Source organism: Mirounga leonina, unplaced genomic scaffold, assembly GCF_011800145.1.
Source record: "Mirounga leonina isolate KUSES-001 unplaced genomic scaffold, KU_Mleo_1.0 Mir_99, whole genome shotgun sequence".
Lineage (NCBI taxonomy): Eukaryota > Metazoa > Chordata > Mammalia > Carnivora > Phocidae > Mirounga > Mirounga leonina.
Window position 1 is genome coordinate 6650193 of NW_023270971.1, and position 14796 is coordinate 6664988.

Sequence of the window (14796 nt, forward strand, 5' to 3'; positions counted from 1 at the left end):
GCACGCGCTCGGACACACACGGCCACGTGTCGGCACGCGCTCGGACACACACACTTTAAGTGAATCCGTTTGGCTTCACCTTCTCTCAAGCCTCGTCCATTCAGAGCCCTCCCCTCCATTTCTGAGAACCTTCTATCTTCTCTCGAGACCCCCTGCAATGCTGGCTCTCCCCAGCAGCCTTCTTGGTTCCAAGTTCCAAGCAGGACAGGAGTTCTCAAATCCTCTGACTTCCCCTTTCTTCCTCATGATCTGAGTGATTTCTATCCACGTCTCCCCTCTCAAACAAGTCAGTGACCACCTTACGGCCACGTCACCTCGATATCTCCTCCTGCAAAGCATCTGGGTGTACCATATGCTGAGTAAACATCTGAAGAACTGAAATCAGCCCCCAAGGCACTTGTCAAAGGTTAACAGGAGGTTATCATATCCCTTACTTAACTGGATCCTTATAAGCCCTGGGAGGGAAAATCAGAGGACCCATCGCTCCCCTCCTAGGGCACAAATCTGGTCAAGTTGTGTCCAGTGTAATCTCTTCCACAGCTCCCTACTTCCCCTAGGAGAGGTTCTTCTGCCAGGAGGCCCCCAGGCTCTGCCCACCTCTCAGCCTCCTCTCTTCCCCAGCCTGCTGCAAAAGTGCAGCATCAGTTTACAGAAATGAACCAGGCTGAACCTGCACATCTCTAGGCCTTTCCTCCGCCCACTCTCCTTCAGACCCTCTCTTCACCTCCTCCTCCTCAGGCCTCTGCTTCTTGACCCCCAGGAGCCTCCCCCAGTCTGGGATAATGCCCTGATCTGTGCGTTCCCAGGCACAGATACTTTCCCCATCCCAGGACGGCCCCACGTGCAGGTCCTGGTCGATTTGCCTCACCGGGCTGGGGGCTTGACCAGCCCTTCCCCACAGGGCCTGCTCACGGAATGTACTCAGTACTTCTTCCATCAAACAGATGATGAACGGAGAAGTAGCTATGAGGTAGCAGGGTCTGGACCCCCCTAATTCCCAGTCCACACCCCCAGACTGCCTTTCCAAGTGCACGGGAGCAGACACCTCCCTGTCTGGGAGAGCACATTCCCGTCACACACACACACACACACACACGTACACACGTACACACACATTCACCTGCGCGTTGCTCCTGGCACCGAGGAATCCCCAACTTCATCCAATCCATCCATCCATCAGGATGAGGGCCAGGGGAGCCCAGGCCTGCCACCCCCAGAGGCCACTCCCTCCAGCCTGGGGCCCCGGGGGCCACTTACTCATCATCACCCCCACAGAGTTTCAGCAGAGCCTTCTTGTAATCACCAGACGTGTCATTCTGGGGAGAAAGAGAGAGAGAGAGAAAGGTGACCTCACTCACCCCTGGGCTTCCCTCAGACAAGGAGGGGACGTTCTACAGAGCCCAAGATGGGGAAGGCTGAACACTTTTTCGTAGCTGCCCTGACTCTCCTCTGGTCTGGGGGTGGCTGAGACCGCCAAACAATGGTATGCTGGCAAATATTTAACAACCGGCTCTTGGGGGAAAAAAGTAAAAAAGCCCCGATTTGTAACATTTGGCAATCTCTGTGGTGTGAATACATCCAACCAGGGATACTTTCAAGCTACCAGAATGATTTCACTGAACGTGGAGCCAGTGCGAACCGGGCCCAGCACACCACTACCCCCGGATAATCCCCAGCCCGGCCCTCCCAAGTGACACAGTCCATGAAAATAGGGCTCCACGAGCAAAAACACCGGGAAATGCCAAACCCAAACAAATGGATGTAGCGTATTTTATACCCCTGTTTGAGCTTCATGAAGGATTTAACATATTAAAGGCTGTGAGAAGTTCTGAAGTTAACAAACTGGCTTGTCTTTACTTATACTAGTTTTTTCGAAACATTTCCCATGAACCATTTTTGCATGTAATACCTATAAAATTCCTCTTTGGAAACATAGTTCAGGGGACATAGCTGGAACTCATAAAGCTTTACCTCACCCACCCCAAAAAGAAAAAACCCAACTCTCTGTCTCTTGGCCAAGTGTCATGGGCTGGACACCCCAGTCATCACAAGTCACCTGGCCCGGGGCCAAGAGTTCTACCCCAACCGCCCTTGGGATGGAGTCCTCACCCTTAATTCAGCCTGCATGCCCTTCCTGACCCAGGCCGGCCTTCCTTTTGAGCTTCGTGACTCACAAGCGCCGCCAGACACTTACTTCTCCGTTGAATTGTCTCACATTCCCTGAATGTGCCATGAGACAGGGGCTCCTGGAATTCCCAAGAGACTCCCAGCTTTCCGGGACAGTTCTTTTCCCCTGGGAGTGGTTCCCAAGTCCTCTGCTCCTCTCTGTACCCTGTTAGCTCCGCTCACCTTGATCATGCTATACAGGGACTTCTCATACTTGGTCCGGAATATCTCCCGAATGTCAAGCATGTCCAGCTCACTACGGGAGACCATGATGCGGATCAGGGTGTTGTCCCGAGTCCCCAGGCCCTGGAAGACAAGTGGGTTAGGGGGACAGGAACTTGAGAGGAGGTCAGAGTGCTAACAGCCCCCAGCTGAGTTGGAAATACAATTTTTGTGACAAAACATTAAATTTAAGAATAAAAGAAACACAACATTGTCATTCCCCCAGAAGCTCCCCATGTGTCCCTCTTGCTTTGATTTCCTTCCTCCCCTCATACATCAGCCCATCCTTGGTTTCCCTTGTAATTTTATCATAACTTTGTAACTCTAAGCATAGATTGTTTACGTCTGCATATCTTGGAATGCTGTGAACACTCCACTTCGCATTTATTTCTCCTGCTACTCCGGATGGACATTGCGTTGTTTCTAAATTTTTCCTAACACAGATAACACTGCCACATTCTTAGGAACGCATGCACACAGGAACCTTCTCTCCCGGGCTGAGCTGCCTGACCTCCCTCTGGAAGACAGTGAATGGGCCATAGTTCCCTTGCCCTTGTGGGATGGGCAACCAGGGCCAGGAAGGTCTGAGCTCCCGGGCCTTGGATCTGTGGCCTCTGCATTCATGTACTATCATGAATGCAGATGTATGGAACTATCATCAGTTTCCATGTGTCCTGTGTGCAAAAGAGTGGGAATCACTGTTCTCAAGTATACATCCAGAGTAGAATCGCCGGGTCACAGGGATAAACATCACGAGCCTTAGTAGACAATGACAAGTATCTTCCAAAGTGGTGTAATCTACATACACTGTACAGAAACATTCTGGTCAATTAATATTTTTGAAATGTGTGGGTTTCCAGCCCATCTGGCTGGATGAATCAAGCGCAGGCTGTCATAACACTTGGTGATCAATCCTGAGGTTGGAGCAGGTATTTGGGGGGGCAGGTGTGAGACCAGAAAGCATCCCAGGCTCGGGAGCTCACCTGGGAAAAGGGCCATCCCTCTCTCCTGCGGCCAATCCCGAGGGCTCTCTTTGGCCAGTGAGTGGGCCCTACAGACTTGTCAGAGCGTCTCTACAGTCCCGTGGGGATAGGCAGAGACCCCCTCCCACAAGCTCATTCCCACTGACCCTACCACACACCTTCATGGCTTTGAAGAGCCTTTCCGCAAAATACTCTGGGGTGCTCCGGATACACTTTACTGAGAAGAGGGAAAAAGAGGTAGAGTTATTCTGGCTGCCTCAGAATGGGTTGGGGTGGCCTGACCCCTTCTTTATCTTTACCTCTTGGGGAGCACCAAGTGCAAACCAAGGAAGAACCCAGGCTTCTGATAACCCGAGGCCCCACCCCCTTTTAACACAAACCCAGAGCATAAAGAAATCAGGAACCGGGCTGCTGAAATGTGGGTTGTGCATCTTAAAGACCCACTTCACCTTTCTAGTCCTCTGGGGGGTTTGCGGAACGGGGCCGGGTGGGGGGTAGCGTCTGGGGCGGAGCTGGGAGAGGTGCTTCTTTAGATCCTGCTGCAGCAGAAAGTGCTGGCAGCTACGCACTCTGGATCCTGCTGGCAGAGCAAGCCAGAACCTGACTGCTTGAAACAGAGTTGGGAGCGGGACAGCTCTGGGCAGGAGGATGAGGCTGGGGATACAGCTCTCCCCCACAGAACACACATACAACCCAGCCCAGACTCAGACACACTGATTCTTGCAATGTCCAGCTTCTAAGGGCCTTGGGGTCAGGCAGTCCCTCACCCCTGCCCCCATTTATCAGATGAGGGAGCTGAAGCCCAGTGAGGACAGGGGACTTGCTCCAAGTCAACAGCGGATTTGGGAGAAGCCCTGAATTTGCGTCTTGACTCCACCACTGGCTAGTCAGCTCCTGGCAAGCCCCGTGCCCGGGACACCCCCAAGTCATGACAGAACTACCCCTTGGCAAGTGACACAGCCTCTGTGAGATGTGGTTTCCTCATCTGTGAAATGGAGATCATGCCCCCCCCCGCCCAGGGCTTTTTTAAAGATTAAACACCCCACGCAGCACCCAGCACACGGTACGTGTTCTACACAAGCCTGCTCTCCTTCTGGTTCTTTCCCCGAGCTCGGGCTCACAGCTCTACCTCGCCCTACCACATACACCTGGGGAGGAAGTGGTGGGAAGTCAGTACCTGAGCCTCCACTCTGCCCCCCTGACCAACCTGCAGAATTCACTGCCTCCTGCTGCCAGATCATATAGTCCCCCTTTCCCATTCTTGGCCTCTTGTTCCTGGGCCAGAATCCCAGAATCCCTCGAATGCCCCTGGGAATGCAAGGTCAGGACGTACCCACAGCCAGCATCAGCTTCTCAAAGTCCCCGGACAGCTCCCCTCGGATGCTGGCTTCGATCGGCTTCCCCATGGTCTTCAGATACTCATCAAACACTAAGTCAGAAAGACAGGGATGTTGAGGGTGTCCCAGAACGCAGGAGAAACCAGGACCTCAGAAGGGGAGGCCAGGACCAGGGCACCCAGCATGAAGGTAGCGTCGATCTTTGGGGAGCTAGCTGGCAGGGAGGTCATGCACACCACCAGCCACCGTGCACTCAAGCCGGGTATGATGTGAGGGACTCTGTGTACCTCACACTCCAACAGGAAGACAGGACTGGTACTGAGATGGGAAGGTAGAGCATCCTGTCAATGACTTTGCTGAGGGACTACACAAACCACCATCTAATAAAATCAGGACTAGTACTTGCATTGTAGATGAAGTAACTATCCTGCTCTATTAGTAGAAAAGGAAGGAAGAATGGAATTCTTGGCACAACCCCCAAGGGAGCAGCTGTAGGTCTTTCTTCTCTGGAACTTACCCAACCGAAGATGCTGTTTGCTGCGATTTCCCAAAATGTAAATGAACTGAGCTTCATCTGTTCCCCATTTCAGTTCCCCTGCCTCGTACAGGTCCTGAAGGGGAAGAGAAAGGACTTCATTGAAAGGAGACAGAACTTGCTGGCCAAGCTAATCAACTGCTGCTGGATCCCTGAACATACAAGTAACTGGTAGCCTCAGGACCTTTGCATACACCTGTATACCTTCCTTTCTTTTTGGGGAAACTCCTACTCAACCTTCAAGGCCCAGATTAAATGTCCCATTTGTTCCTGAAGTACTTCTTGATATCCCCAAAGCAGAGTTCGCTTTCTTCTCCTCCTTCCCTCTTCTAGGCTCCTATAGTTTTTTGCTTCTTTATTGCTTGCTCCACTGTATATTATAATGACTTTATGTGCCTGGCTCCCCACTATGGCATGGGCTCCTCAAAGACAGGGACTCTGTCTTAGCCTTCTCTGTATCTACCCCTGCAGTATCACGGGCACAAAGTGGGGCTCAAAACACCTGGAATGTAATGATATATCCCAGAGAAGGTGTGTACGATGAATCTATGCCTATCTCTCCCAGTACTGTCTGATTTTGTTCATTAGTGATTCCCCAGTGCTTGGCAGAGTGCCCAGCACATAGTAGGTATTCAGTACATATTAATTAACTGAATGAATAAAGGAACAAATGACAAAAGCTCCAAAATATAGCTCACCAACTTTATATATGTTGTGTACCTTTGAAAAACAATTTAAGTCCTTCTTCAACAAAGCACTGTATAAAATGCTGGCCATGAGTCAGTTATTTCTGGTATTTGATGCAAATTACTCGGCACCCAGCCCTTCCCCGGCACCCAGCCCTTCCCTGGATCCCCAAGCTCCCCGCTCTCGGGGCTCCCTTGCTGTGCCCCAAGAGCCCTTGGTCAGTGCTGGTTTACCTGGACATCCTGTTGTACCAAGTCCTCGCTCACCACATCATCCTCCTCCCTGGTTCCCTGGGCAGAGACACAGGGACACAGGGTTCAAACCAGAGCCGGGCGGGGGGGGGGAGGGGCGAGGGGGGGGCGAGGCCTGGATACCAGGGGTGGAGACTGTGAAGGTAGAGAAAGTGTGGTGGCCCAGACGTATCCTGGAGCAGTGACTTCAGCTGCCACTGCATCAAGACCGAAGCATCTATTTTGCGGGGAATCATAGGGTCCCTCTCATTGGCTTTTCCCTTCATCCTCAGAATTGGGACCAAAGAGGGGAGTCCTGGTAATGACCAAGGTCCCTCCAGGAGCCCCATCCCAGAGCAAGCCAGAGCCTGTACTGAGAACAGGACCCCGCACAAGTCCCCGTATGGCTCACGATGCCCGCCAACTATGATTACCGCAGGGCTAAAAAGTCTGCACATTTGCGTTCTACCGGGGGTTCCCAGACCTTAACCTAGAGAACTCACCAGGGAGGATCTGAGACTTGGGCCCTGAGATCTGAGCTCACAAGCACTGAAAGCACCAAATCCTACTGGTATTTCTGCCGTCCCACCCAGGCCCTGTGCCCCATCCGACAAAGAACAGAACTCGTAGGGGACGGGGCCAGCCCTAGCGGGCATCGTGCTTCCGTGGGCACGGGCATGCTTCTCTCCTCCTGCCCCTGGACTGGGCATCTCAGGATCTCAGAGCCCCTGGTTCTCCTGAGGACTGAGCTTCAGAAGACAGAGCCCGCACATTTATAGTGCATGCTGCGGCACTGCCCATCTGGTGTTAGATGTTGAGAAGGAACTGGAACTCTCCAGAACAAACAGCTTTGCACTTGGGGGCAAAGGTCACACTTTCCCATTCCTGATGTTTCTGGTAATTCCCCAGCTGCTTAATATGGGATATGGACTGCTATGGCAATGGAGAAAAAGACCTGGGGGCAGCTGGGGTACGCTGTGTATGGGAGGGGAGCAAGTGAAAGAAACAAAGAAGTGGCTTAATTTCTATATAAAGCTTCTGACAAGTGTCGGCTTGAAACTGCTCGATGCCTGAGGTCAATGCCAGAGACTTCCGGGGAGCCAGGCAGGTGAAGGGGAAGCTGCAGGGGTGCGGGGAAATGACGTTTTCCAGCCCCCTGCAGCCATTCAAAATTCAGGCCTGCCAGTGCCAGAACTTCCCATGGTTCTAAAGCACCTAGAAATCTGGCTTTTGAGCAAAAACTCCCTATTTTTAAATGTTAGCAACTAACTCAGAGTATTTTTTTAAAAACACATTGTGTAGAAAACCAAGGGGGAAAAAACCAGCTTGGCAGATGGAAGCCAGTCTGCAGCCTCTTCATGGTCCTTTTTCATGTCTCTGCGGGTGGGAGGGAGGAGCGGCGGGGCTTGGCTGTAGGAGATGCAGCGCAGGAAGCCCCAGAAATGCCACATCCCTGCTGGTGACTCGTGGGCCATGCCGGCTGGGGAAGCAAAGGCAGGAGGGAGGCCTGGAGAGCAGGGGGAGCGGTGGGGGTGAAGAGAGGACGGAGGTCACAGGCGGGGATTTTCCCGGGGAACAAAAGTGGAGGGATGTGTGCAACGGGAAATGCAGGTCACCTGCCTGTGCAAACCAGGGGTGGCCCAGCAGACCCCTGGGTGCTCGGATTCTACACCCAGGTGAGAGAGAGAAACCATCTCAGGTTCGAAGATAAATGGGCAGTTGGGGAGTGGCCACGGCTTATGGGGACTTTATACCTGAGGAGCCACCAGGTAACCCCTCACAGGCTACGCTGTCTGCGGCAAGAGGAAGAAGGGGCCTCCAGCCCTCTGCCCGCGCTCTGGTAGAGAGCTTCTGGGAGGGCCCCAACGTGGACCAACCTGGAGCAGGACCACGAGCATCTTCTGGAAGTGGCCAGAGGTGTCGCCAATGATGTCAGCCTCCAGGTCTCGCTCATAGGCTGCAGGGAAGGAACAGAAGTTCTAGTCCCATCCCCGTGAGACCTCGGGGACCCAGGATAAAGGTCCCTGCTGCCCCCTATATGATCCCAGCACCCAGTCTCTGGGCTGGTCATGGAAAGACCCAGGGGGTACCTCCACAGGTTTCTGCACGGACCCCTGACACACTGAGATGCAATCTGTCCACTTCCTCTATCCTCACTTGTGCCATCCTACTCCAGATACCGTGGTCGACAACCTGGACGGTGGCTACAGCCTTCTAACTGTTTCCCCTGCTTCTGCTCCGCCCCCCTCTCCAATCCACAGCAACAAGGGTGACTCGTAATGCCCTCCCTGATCACAGGCTCCCTGGCTTCCTGCTGGCCTTGGAATCAAACATCGCCTCTTTCTCTTGGCCTGCAAGGCCCTGTGTGACCCTGCCCTGCCCTCTACCACTCTGGCCTCACACTAGCTACCAGGCTCATTTCCGCCCCAGGGCATTTGGGCTTGCCATTCCCGCTGCCAGTATCTTCTCGCCACTCCTTACACAGCTGGCTCCTTCTCATTCCCTCCCAAGACACGCTTTCTCTGACCGCTTGTCTGGAGCAGGTCCACCCGAATTAAAGTCTGATTTTGTTACTTTATCGTATAACAATGTGTCATCATCGTGTTTACCTGTGTGTCGTCTGTATCCCTTGTTAACTCATTAATCTGTAAGTTCTAGGAGGCAGGGACTACATGGGTTCTGCCCACCACCATATCCTGAGAAACTAGCACATTGCTGCACAGAGCTGCTATTTCTGACATGGAGAAACGATGGACAGATCAGAGGACAAGAGGAAAGAAGGTGGATGGATAATCTTAGGGTCCCCACCCTTGCAATTACCCTCATTTCATATCTAAGTCCTGAGTGGCGCCCCCTGCCCATCTCACCATCTTTGTATGCTGCCACGAGCTGGTGGATCTGCTCATTGGTCCGAGAAGCCAAGATCTCAATGAGACACTTCTCATCAGTGCCGATGCCCTGGGGGAACAGAAGAGACGTCGGAGTCAGGCTGGGCTGGGAGGCCACCGCCAGCCATGGGCTGGGTTCCTGGAGTGGCCAGAGCTATGACACCCCCAACACTCAGGGTGCTCCTACCACAGCTTGCAGGCAGCAGACCGGAGCCACTGCCCTGAGAATCAAAAGACATAGGTTCTAGTCCTGCCTCTGCCAGCAGCTTGTTTTGTGACCTCTCACTTAGAAACGTTGTCTTTCTGGGCCCCCGTTTTCTCATCTGTAAAATGGAAAGGCTGCCGGTGGCTCTGCCCAACTCACAAGGACATGGAGAAGGCAACCTCTCGCATCGCGAAACTTACCAATATGTCAAGTAAATCCACGCTGAATAGCTCATCTGAGGCAAAGTTCACAGCACTTTACACATTGTAAAGTGCAGGTACACTTGAGGGCTTTGATCCCTCCCTGCCTGCTAGGGAGCCACCCTCTCCTTCAACCAGACCGAGCCGCACTTCTGTCCCGGACACACCTCCACCACCTCTCCTGACCTCTTACTCAGCCTGGAATGACCTTCCCACTCTGATCAACCAAATCCTCCCTGGAGCTTCTGGGCCCAACCTGATCTCTCATCTTCTGTGACACCCTCTTAAGCCACCCTCCTGCCCTCCTTTAGTATGCCCTTGGCCTTGGGGTGTCGGGCAGTTTGTCTTTATGGCCCTGTATCCTGCTTCCTCAGGGCTGTAGGCTGCCGTGGTGGAGTCTAGGCCAAGGGCCCCCTTTATGAGGTCTGTCTCACACCAACATCTGTCCCACATCTGGCCATCTGGAGACTGTGGCACCCCTCTGGGACAGGGTTTGAGCAAGCTGCCTCTTACATTAGGGCACCTTGCTGGCGGGCGCAGGGCTCAGTGAGTACTTGCTGCAGAGACCAGAATCTTCCCATTCATCACACCCCCACTCCCAACACACACACAGATCCACACTTCTTACCGAGATGGCGTCTTTAATTTCTTTGGCATCACAATAGGAAAGTGGCCTCATGAGACCCACAATCAGTCGTTCAAACTTTCCTGTCAGCTCATACTTCAAGTCAGCAAGGAGGTCCTAGGTCAGGGGTTGGGGGGGGAGGGAGGGAGGGAGAAGATGGAGGAGGGAGGGGTGGAGTGCTTATAAGAACTGCATTTAATGAGCACCTACTCTGTAAGGCACCAGGCTAAGTAAGCCCCTGGAACTGTCACTCTGGGAGGTATGGGCTCTCATCAACCCTAAGAAACGGGTGTAGAGACGTCAGGTGACTTGCCCAAAGTCACGCAGCGAGCAAATGATGGTGCAGGATCCAAGCCCATGGCACCGTGCCTCTCCCCCAGCACTGTGTGTTCGCTTGTTTACTGGGTGTCTCTCCCACTGTTGTGAGTCCACAGCGCTGACGCCTCACAGGTCTTGTCACCTGCGTGCGCCAACACCTAGCCCAGCGCCCAAGCACAGAGCAAGTGCTGTAGAATTATCTGTGGCAGAATGGGGCCTGACTAAAGAGCAGAGCAGAAGGAGCGCAGAATTGTCAGCACGGAGGCTGAGCTGGAATACAACAAACACACAGGCGAGTGAGACCAGCCCCCAGCACCACCCCACCCGTGGTTGCCACGGTTACCTTTCCGTAGAGGGACTTGTAACTCTGGCAGATCTCCTGCCTCTGCCTGTTGCTCCGAGAAGTGATGAGCTCCAGTATGGCCTCCTTGTCACTGCCTGGAAGACGGGAGGGCACCGGTGACCCCCCCAACCTGCCTCCAGGAAGCCCACCAGGGCTGCTCCCCACAGACCTCAGCACCAGCCTTTTGTTCATCAGGCAGTGGTGTCGGTGGCGGAGGATCTATGGGGACCTGTCAAGCCCCTACTGAGAAGGATCATAGCATCCACAGTATTTGTGCTCAGAGGGCCTGTAACCCAGCCCCTCATCAGACACATAAGGAAACTGAGGCCCAGAGAGGAGCAAGGACTCATCCAAGCTTTCACAATGAGACCTGGCTTAGAAAAACCCAGGTATCCTAACACCCAAGTCAGGGTTCTTTCAACAACAAGAAAATAAAAGAGAATAATCAGCACCAAGTTCGGGGTAGTGGTTACTCCCAAGAGGAAAGCCGGGCCTGACACTTCAGGAGGGGACCCACCAAGGAGGTTTCAACTCTATGAGGAAGCAAGTGTTATTTCTCAAGTTGGGTGGCAGGTCTGTGGGGGAAGCTTCTATTATTCCCTAGACCTTTGGGCTGGTCTGGAATATTTCATTATAAAATGATGAAAAATAATAAAAAGAGGTGACAAAAGAATGAATGAGCACATCTCAACACTTCCCCCCCACCCTCACCCCCAGAAGGGCTCTGGGCTGAGCCCACATGTGGGAACACCCCCCAGCTCCAGTAAGTCCTGCTCCCTTTCCTAGGGCCTCACTGCCGGTGGCCGAGCACCCACCAAAGCCCTTCATGGCGGTATACAGGGCCTCGGCATCCTGGCTGGGGTCAAAGCCTGGGAAGTCATGAATGGAGCCACGGTACTTGGCACCCTGTGGAGAGACAAAGCAGAAGGTAAGCTGCTGACCTTAGCCTTAAACGGGGCTCCCAGCCCCAACCCCAGATCACACTCTCAACCCTAGCCATAGGCAGAGTCTAGACTGCGTTCCCTTCCCCGAAAATTAAGCCCTGACTACAGAAAGCCCAGGCAAGGGTAGGGACGACTCTCCCTGTACCTCCTGCCACGGCCTGCCCCAAGGACTGTGCCCTTTCCCTGCGGGACGGTGGCTCTGTCCAGCCCACAGCACTGCACAACCTTCCTAGGACCTGGGAGAGAGGAAAAAGCCAGGCTGAGTGCAAGGGGTAGAAATGATCCCTGCAAGAGTAACAAGAGCTGGGACGCCTGGGTGGCTCAGTCGGTTAAGCGTCTGCCTTCGGCTCCGGTCCTGATCCCAGGGTCCTGGGATCGAGTCCCGCATCGGGCTCCCTGCTCTGCAGGGAGCCTGCTTCTCCCCCTGCCTCTGTCTCTCTGTCTCTCATGAATAAATAAATAAAATCTTAAAAAAAAAAAGAGTAACAAGAGCTCCTCATACCTTTATGGCACTTTACAGTTTACAAAGCCCTTTTGCCTCCATTAATGTGATTCCAACTCGCAGAAGCACTTAAGATGATCTGTATCACAGAAACAAAGAAACTGAGCCCAAGGAAGAAAAGCCTCTTGCCGGGGGTCCCACAGAGCCCAGCTCTCTGGCCTGCGCCCCTCTGCTCTCCAGCTCCAGAAACCTTGCAGCTGCCAGCTTCTGAGGGTGAGGTTGTGGCCCAAGGGAAGCCCGGAGCCACCCTCAGACTCAGTGCCAAGGCAAGATGCTGCCCTTTGGGCCCAGTAAACTGAGCTAGCAGCTGGCATCTGAGGACAAGCTGGCTGGGTCCCCAGGCTGAAAGGGAAGAGAGGCAGAGCCAGAGGATCCCAGACACTGAATCTGAGTGCACAATGGGCTGGTTCACAGAGAAGTCAGATGTGGGTCAGCTACGTGGCCCCAGAGAAGTATGGGGCCAGGAGAGTGGCCGAGAGCTGGGAGGGCTGGATACGGGAGCCCAAGCACTGAGCCCACAGCATGGTGAGAGGGCACTTAGCCTAGGCCAGGCCCAATGCTAAGGGCTGAAGATTCAGGGAGAAAGAAGACCTGACCCTGTCTTTCCTGAGCTTCGGACCCAGAGGAGAGAGACAAGCACACAAATTAGCATAGAACTCACCATAAATACCCTAAGACAGAGGCAGAGTAATTTGGGAAAACAGGGGAGGCCAATTCCAGCGAGGGGAGGGAACCAGGAAAGGCTCTGTGCACGGATTGGGGGCGGCCCACATACACAGTGCCTTAAAGGAGTGAGAAGCAAACGCAAAAATGAGCCTCCAACCATCTCCTGCGTCCCCCGCTACCCACACTGAAGGACCTGGCCAGACGTGTGGCTGACTCCTTGGTTTATGTTTGCAGTTGCTGTTCCTCTGAGGTATGCATGCGTGGGTGCAGGGCTGCTATTTAAAGTTCTGACATGGCGGGTGACCAGAAAGGGACACGGCCCTCTTCCCGCCATCCGTGAGTCCCCTGCAACCTGATCACACCCCTGGGCAGAGCAGGAGAAACACATGCCAAATACCCAGACCAGAAAGAGACAGTCCCTTTAGAAAGCCCTAGGAGTGTTGGTCTTTCTCACCGACGCACCCCTGCACCCAGCAGAGCCTGGCACAACCAAGCACCCACTGAATATCTGTTTCCTGGATGGATAGGCACATGGATGGATGAATGACTGAATATATTCTGAGCAGAACAAAGATGACTTCCTGGAGGGGAATTCTACGCTGAGTGCTAAAGGATGAGAGACAGCAGGGCCCCAAGGGCTGGGGGCAGGGGACAGAAAAGCAGAGACGGGGAAGGCTTCACACAGGAAACAGACGGTCAAGTCCTGGAGGCAAGGGCAAGTGAGAACATTCGGGGAGGCAGCTCAGATGCTTCAGGGCTCAGTGCAGACGCCCCAAGTTGGCAAGTTCCAATCCAGAACATCCCTGTGAACTGAACGCCACAGAGCCATGCGTCCAGGACCTTTCTGACACCACACTATTTCTTCACATCTCTGAGCCCCAAGTTCCCCTCCTCTAGAAGGAAAGCCAGGGAGAACAGCACAATTAACACAGCAGAAATAACCAGGGGTGATCTGCGCCGGAGAAAAGAGTGAGTGACTTGTTCTGTGCATGTGTGTGGGGGGGTATGTGTGGGTTGGGAAGGGGGTGCACAAGATGCAGAACTGGGTGTCAATAATTGGAAGCAACAGATATAAACTTCAGCTCAAGAACGGAAGAAAGACCTTGCTCAAACTCCCCCGTTTCGTCTTCTGCAACCTCCTCCCTTACCCAAACCCTTGCACGCCAAGCGTGCCAAATTAACCTTTGCTGCCCCTCACACACCGCGCCATCTCCTCTCTGGCCTTCTGTTCCAGCATCCCCTGCCCCTGGAGCACATCAGTCCCCTTCCTCTCCTCCGGTATTTCTCTCCAGGCACCTTTCCCAGCTTCCTTAACCTGTGTGCCCACAAAGCTCCTTTATTGCCTCCGCCAGAGCATGAGTGCCGTGTGTGGGGGGGGTTCCAGCTCATCTCATGGGATGAGGGACCCCTAAGGCTCTGCCACTCTGGGACTCTTGCTTGCAGACTGTCTCCTGGCCCCTGGTCCATCCATGGCAACAAGAAACCATGGGTCAACCAGGCAGAAGCATGGCCGGGAGCACTGGAGCAGGATTCCAAAGATCCGTGCCCGGGGGTCCTGGCCGCTCTGACCTCCCAGGATCTGCTCTGTCCACTCAGGTCATGTAGAACCCTGCAATTTGAATGCCTCCCAAGAAGTAGCTGCGGTATGACTACATATAGAAAATGGGGAACAGCAAGTTCTGCCTTGGGCCTTTGCCCATAACCACTAGCACTTTTTCCTCCTGGTCAGAGAGGCCCCTTGTGCAAAGCGCGATCCTCAGAGGCTGATAGGAAGGCCACAGTTGGGACTCTTTTGAGGGCTGACCCTGTATCATGTGAAACACTGCTCTTCAAAAATTGTGAATAGAGGGGCGCCTGGGTGGTTCAGTCGTTAAGCGCCTGCCTTCGGCTCAGGTCATGATCCCAGGGTCCTGGGATCGAGCCCCGCATCGGGCTCCCTGCTCCG

At 53.7% G+C, this 14796-nt stretch overlaps 1 protein-coding gene across 2 annotated transcripts in view; it reads right to left on the reverse strand.

The window, feature by feature from the left end:
- Positions 1–14796, reverse strand: part of ANXA6 (annexin A6) — a 45673-nt gene that overhangs the window by 20455 nt on the left and 10422 nt on the right. For both annotated transcript variants that reach the window (XM_034999589.1, XM_034999587.1), the window contains exons 3-13: positions 11555–11645; positions 10740–10834; positions 10082–10195; positions 9028–9118; positions 8038–8117; positions 6164–6220; positions 5226–5319; positions 4705–4800; positions 3530–3588; positions 2350–2472; positions 1258–1316 (exon numbers count right to left, since the gene is read on the reverse strand). In XM_034999589.1, coding sequence (XP_034855480.1) covers positions 1258–1316; positions 2350–2472; positions 3530–3588; positions 4705–4800; positions 5226–5319; positions 6164–6220; positions 8038–8117; positions 9028–9118; positions 10082–10195; positions 10740–10834; positions 11555–11645 — 959 coding nt within the window. The remainder of the gene's footprint in view (positions 1–1257; positions 1317–2349; positions 2473–3529; positions 3589–4704; positions 4801–5225; positions 5320–6163; positions 6221–8037; positions 8118–9027; positions 9119–10081; positions 10196–10739; positions 10835–11554; positions 11646–14796) is intronic.